Source organism: Palaemon carinicauda, chromosome 29, assembly GCF_036898095.1.
Source record: "Palaemon carinicauda isolate YSFRI2023 chromosome 29, ASM3689809v2, whole genome shotgun sequence".
NCBI lineage: Eukaryota > Metazoa > Arthropoda > Malacostraca > Decapoda > Palaemonidae > Palaemon > Palaemon carinicauda.
The window spans coordinates 7,312,751-7,317,955 of record NC_090753.1 but is presented as its reverse complement, the minus strand read 5'-3'; the positions used below and the strand labels follow the sequence as shown (position 1 = coordinate 7,317,955).

General features: G+C 48.1%; 1 protein-coding gene across 1 annotated transcript; it reads right to left on the bottom strand.

Annotated features, from left to right (window-relative positions):
• Positions 1–272: 272 nt before the first annotated feature.
• Positions 273–2,400, bottom strand: LOC137622396 (uncharacterized). Its single transcript, XM_068353009.1, has 2 exons — positions 1,810–2,400; positions 273–365 (listed from the first exon to the last, which is right to left on the bottom strand). Exons 1-2 carry the CDS (start codon positions 2,398–2,400, stop codon positions 273–275), a joined length of 684 nt encoding a protein of 227 aa, XP_068209110.1.
• Between the last annotated feature and the right edge of the window lie 2,805 nt (positions 2,401–5,205).

Here is a 5,205-nt window from a genome sequence, read left to right as displayed (position 1 = left end):
GCAGTGCCGGGACGGAACGACGGCACCGTCTTCCCGCAGGATCCTCAGGCGGGGAAAATAACGCCAAGTGGAGGTCGCAAGTGACACATACACGTGCAGGACGTAACAAGCGAGGTGGCTATCGCAGGTGACAAAACACCTGCATACGTGAGCCGTGATCCAAAGAAGAGTACAATTTACCGCGGGTGGCTCAAAGACACTAGCGAAATAATCCTCCCAAGGTAAAATTCCTTATGAGGGAATAAAAAAGGCATCTACCAATGGCTGCTGAATTAGGATAAACGTCTGTGATCAAGGTAGGGTCCGAACTGTTCATTCCAGGCAGCAGTAGTCTCGTCCACGGCTCTCACTAAATACCAAACACTCTGAAAAAAAATAAACAAAAGAGTTAATGGCAATTCACTAATTAACGAAGAAGGAGGAGCGAAGGTTATCACCGAACTCATATGAAAAGGGCAGTTAACATTTACTCCTGCCGAAGATCGAATTTATTTATAAACAATTAAATAACCTACTTTAACATAACATATATATATATATATATATATATATATATATATATATATATATATATATATATATATATATATATATGCACACGTGTGTGCCTTTCTCTCTCTCTCTCTCTCTCTCTCTCTCTCTCTCTCTCTCTCTCTCTCTCTCTCTCTCTCTCTGTCTTTCTGTCTCTCTCTCTCTCTGTCTGTCTCTCTCTCTCTCTCTCTCTCTCTCTCTCTCTCTCTCATATATATATATATATATATATATATATATAAATATATATATATATATATATATATATATATATATATATATATATATATATATATATATATATATATATATATATATATATATATATGTATACATATATATATATATATATATATATATATATATATATATATATATATATATATATATATATATATGTGTGTGTGTATGTATATTGACATAAATATCAACCACAATTGCATTTAATATAAAATTATATATTCTGGTAGGTATATACACTGGAATTCCATATATGATAAAATAGAAAATAATAAGAAGTAAATAACTGTATTTCAATTTCATGATAAATTCAAACAACAATAACAACAACAACAACAACAAAAACATAACCAGTTTTAGTCCAATGCAGGACAAAGGCCTCAGATACGTGCTCATTCATGTCTGAGGCTTGGCTAATTCATCACCACGCCGATCATTGCGTATTAGCTATGGTGAAATACATTAGTATGTTTTCTCCCAAGAAGCCAACCTAGTATGGTGCACTGACTAGAAAAACATTGTTGATCATGGTGATACATAAACCCTTTCACCACGTTATGGTATTATAAGGACAGTGAGACGAGCTATCACCAACAACTGACGGTTTATTCAAACAGGTGCGAGAATATATTACAAGGTGCGGACGAATATTTAGCATGCGCGCTGGCGCCAGTCTGGCTAGAACCAACATCCACAAAAAGTGTGTTTCTTCACACGTACAAATACTCGAAATACAAGTTAGTGAAATAATGCAATGTAATGAGAAATACATGAAATTGCAGCTCTGGGGGAGCGGAACAAATATATACAATTAGCCACAGTGTTGCGAAAGTAGAATTCAAATGAAGTGAAGAATTCGATGAGAATGCTGAACGACGGAGGGAGCAATGTCCTTACAAGTACTCCCCCCCCCCCCCGAAAGACATCAGGCGGCGTAGAAGGCTGATGAGGCTACTCTTCGTATTGTTTCGGGTGTCGGAAGGCTCCTCTTGTTTTTGAACGAATGGGCACCTTGGCGGTCGGCGTATGGATAACTACCTCTCGCTTTGGATTGTTGCTCTTCTTCTCATTGGGCGCCTTGTTTTGAAGTGGCACTCTGGATCTGCCAGGTCCTGCGGAGGCAGTGTTGCTTCCTTCGAGAAATGCCGATTTCACCCGGTCTATTGAGACCCAGTCCTCTTGGCCATGCATGTCGAGAAGGAAGGTTTTCGTCGTTTTACTGATAACTCGGTAGGGGCCGCGATAGGGTCTTTTCAGCAGCTTTCGATGAGCATTGACGCAGACGAAAACATATCCCCAGTCGTCAAGGTTCCTCGGCTTGAAATGCTTAGTTCTGTCCTGGTAAGTTTTAAAACATGGCCTGAACTTCCTGGCGATGTCCCTAAGGTGATCCAGCAGCGTGTCATCGGTTGATGTGGGAAAGAATTCGCTGGGAACTGTGAGCGCCTCTCCGTAAACCTTTTCAGTGGGCGATGGCTTGCCATCTGCTCGAGGGACGGTACGAAGGTCGAGAAATACCCAAGGAAGGCATGATTTCCAGACGCTGTTGGTGCAGCTCGCCATCAGCGACGCCTTGAGGGCACGATGACTTCGTTCGACCATGCCGTTTGCTGCGGGGTTGTATGCCATGGTGCTGTGGAGTGTCGTTCCCATCAGGTTTGCCAGAGCGAGCCATATCTCTGAAAGGAAAGCGGGGCCTCTGTCCGTCGTGATGTCGTCAGGAACTCCGAATCTGCTCACCCAGCTCGACAAAAGGGCTTCGGCGCATTCTTGGGTCGTAGCTTCAGTCATCGGTGATGCTTTCAACCACTTCGTGGAGCGATCGATGATAGTCAGCAGGTAGCGAGCAGATCCCGAAGGCGGCAAACGTCCCTCGACATCAATGTGGATGTGACCGAATCGCCTTTTCGATTGGGGAAAATTACCTATCCCAGATTCGGTGTGACGGCTGATCTTGCTTGTCTGGCAATTGATGCATGTCTTCACCCATTCCCGGGCATCCTTTTTGATCCCTGGCCAGATGAACTTCTCAGACAGGAGGCGAGCAGTGGTGGGTCCCGAGGGGTGTTAAAGTCCATGGATGATGTCAAATATCTTCCTTCTGCTGGAAGCGGGAATCCAGGGACTTGGGCTGCCGGTGCTGGTGTCGCAGAGGATGGTTACTCCTGCCGGCCCGAGGGGAATTGCAGTTATCTTGAGCGTAGATGGCCCTGTCAGGTGATCCTGTGTCTCTTGGTCGTTGCGCTGCTCGGATCCGAGGTCGGCGTATTCAATTCCCAGTGGATTGCGTCGATTTCAATCCTTGAAAGGGCGTCTGCGACTGGGTTTTTCTTTCCAGGAACGTAGCTTATGGTGCACCCGAATTCGGCGATTGCTGCGAGATGGCGTTGTTGTCGGGAGGACCTTGCGTCTGTCGATTTTGTGATGGCGTGTACGAGGGGTTGATGGTCTGTCGCGATGGTGAAGGGTGTGCCCTCCAGGATGTACCTGAAGTGGCGGACGGCGAGGCAGACGGCGAGGAGCTGCCTGTCCAAGGTGCTGTATCTTGTTTCGGTGGGTTTCAACTTTCTGCTGAAGTATACCAACGGTCGTGGAGAACCATCGACAAGCTGTTCCAGCACAGCTCCACAGGCGATGTTGCTGGCGTCGGTCGTCAGTCGCAGAGGGGCGTTCTCGTCGAACTATACCAGGGTGGTGGCGTTTGCGAGGGCGTCCTTTGTCCTGGTGAATGCGTGTTGTTGTGGGGAACCCCACTTAAGTTTCTTCGCCTTTCCCTTCAGGATGTCGTCGAGGGGGGTCAGGGTCTGTGCGATGTTGGGGGATGAAGTGCCTGTAGTAATTGACCATCCCCAGGAACTCCTGAAGTTGGCGGGTGGTCGTAGGTGTCGGGAACTTCCTCATGGTTTCCACCTTGGTTGTCATGGGTTTTACACCACTCGAGGACACGCGATGACCGAGAAAGTCCAATCTTCAGCGTCGAACGTGCATTTATCGGAATGTACATCCAGGCCATTCTCCTGCAGGCGTTTGAGAACGGCGCGGACATGCCTCCGGTGTTCCTCCTTGGTCCTTGAGAATATCAGGATGTCGTCGACGTAGCTGATGCAGAATGGTAGGTCACCCAGGATGCTATCCATTAGGCGTTGGAAGGTCACCCCTGCATTGTGTAGACCGAAGGTTGAGTATGCGAAGGTGTATTATCTGAACGGTGTCACAATGGCAGTCTTCAGAATGTCCTCTGGAAATACGGGGACCTGGAAGTAAGACTTGAGAAAGTCCATCTTGGTGAAGTGTTTCGCGCCATGCAACACGTTCGTCAGGTCCTGCATGTTGGGCAGAGGGTAGTGGTCGCGCGTTGTGATAAAGTTGAGGCGCCTGTAGACGCCGCAAGGTCTCCAGGTCTCGTCAGGCTTCTTTACTATGTGGAGGGGAGATGCCCAGGGGCGTGATGCTTTCTTACAGATACCCATGCGTTCCATGTCCTCAGAGGCGTGTTTGGCGTCCCTCAGCTTCTGGAGCGGGAGGCGGCGGAATTTGGCGTGTGTAAGAGGTCCCGTTGTCATGATGTGGTGGTATATCCCGAGTTTGGAGAGGGATCCAGATGACTGGCGGAGCTCCGGCTTGAAAACGTCGGGAAATTCCTTCAGAAGGTCGGCGTAGGGCTGTGTCATTACAGCGGATACGGACATTGTCGCAGGGCCGGCACTTAGGGTGCGGAACCGGCAGGTTCCTGTGTTGATGAGGCGTTTCCCAGCAACGTCGACGAGTAGTCCGTGGTGAGCGAGGAAATCTGCACCGAGGAGGGAGTGACTGATGTCAGTGATGGCAAAGAGCCAGGAATAAGAACGGTCCATGATAGATATCCTGAGGACACTAGTTCCATAATACCGCATGGGAGACCTGTTGGCGGTGACGAGCGAGGGGGCGTCTTTGCTGAGACCATGGTCTAGGTCGGCTTGTGACGGCGGGAACATTAACTGCATAGCACCGGTGTCGACCATAAGTCTACGGTTGGAGACGGTGTCGAGGATATAAAAACCATTCCTGCTTTGGTTTCCTGCAGCTGCGATGGTGGTAGGTGGTTTCTTTGGCATCGCCTTCTAGGGTAATTGCATGATGCCCTACATTTCTTGACGTCGCTGCCGAACTACTGATGGTAGAAACACCACGCTGGATTAGACTTAGGGCGCAGACGTGTCGATTGCGGTCGTTTCCTCCTTGCCAGAGCGTTGATCTCGTCGTCGTCGTTAGGAGGCGTTGCTGAAGAGTCTATGGAAGAGCAGCTGAAGGAGAAGAACGAAGACGATACTGATGATGATGCTCCGAGGCGGGATGCTTTGAAAGCCTTGTGGAGCTTTTGAGCCTTCGACAGGTATTCGTTCATCGGAAGCGTGTCGGCGTCCGTCAATTGGTCTCTTGCGTCCTGCGGCAGGC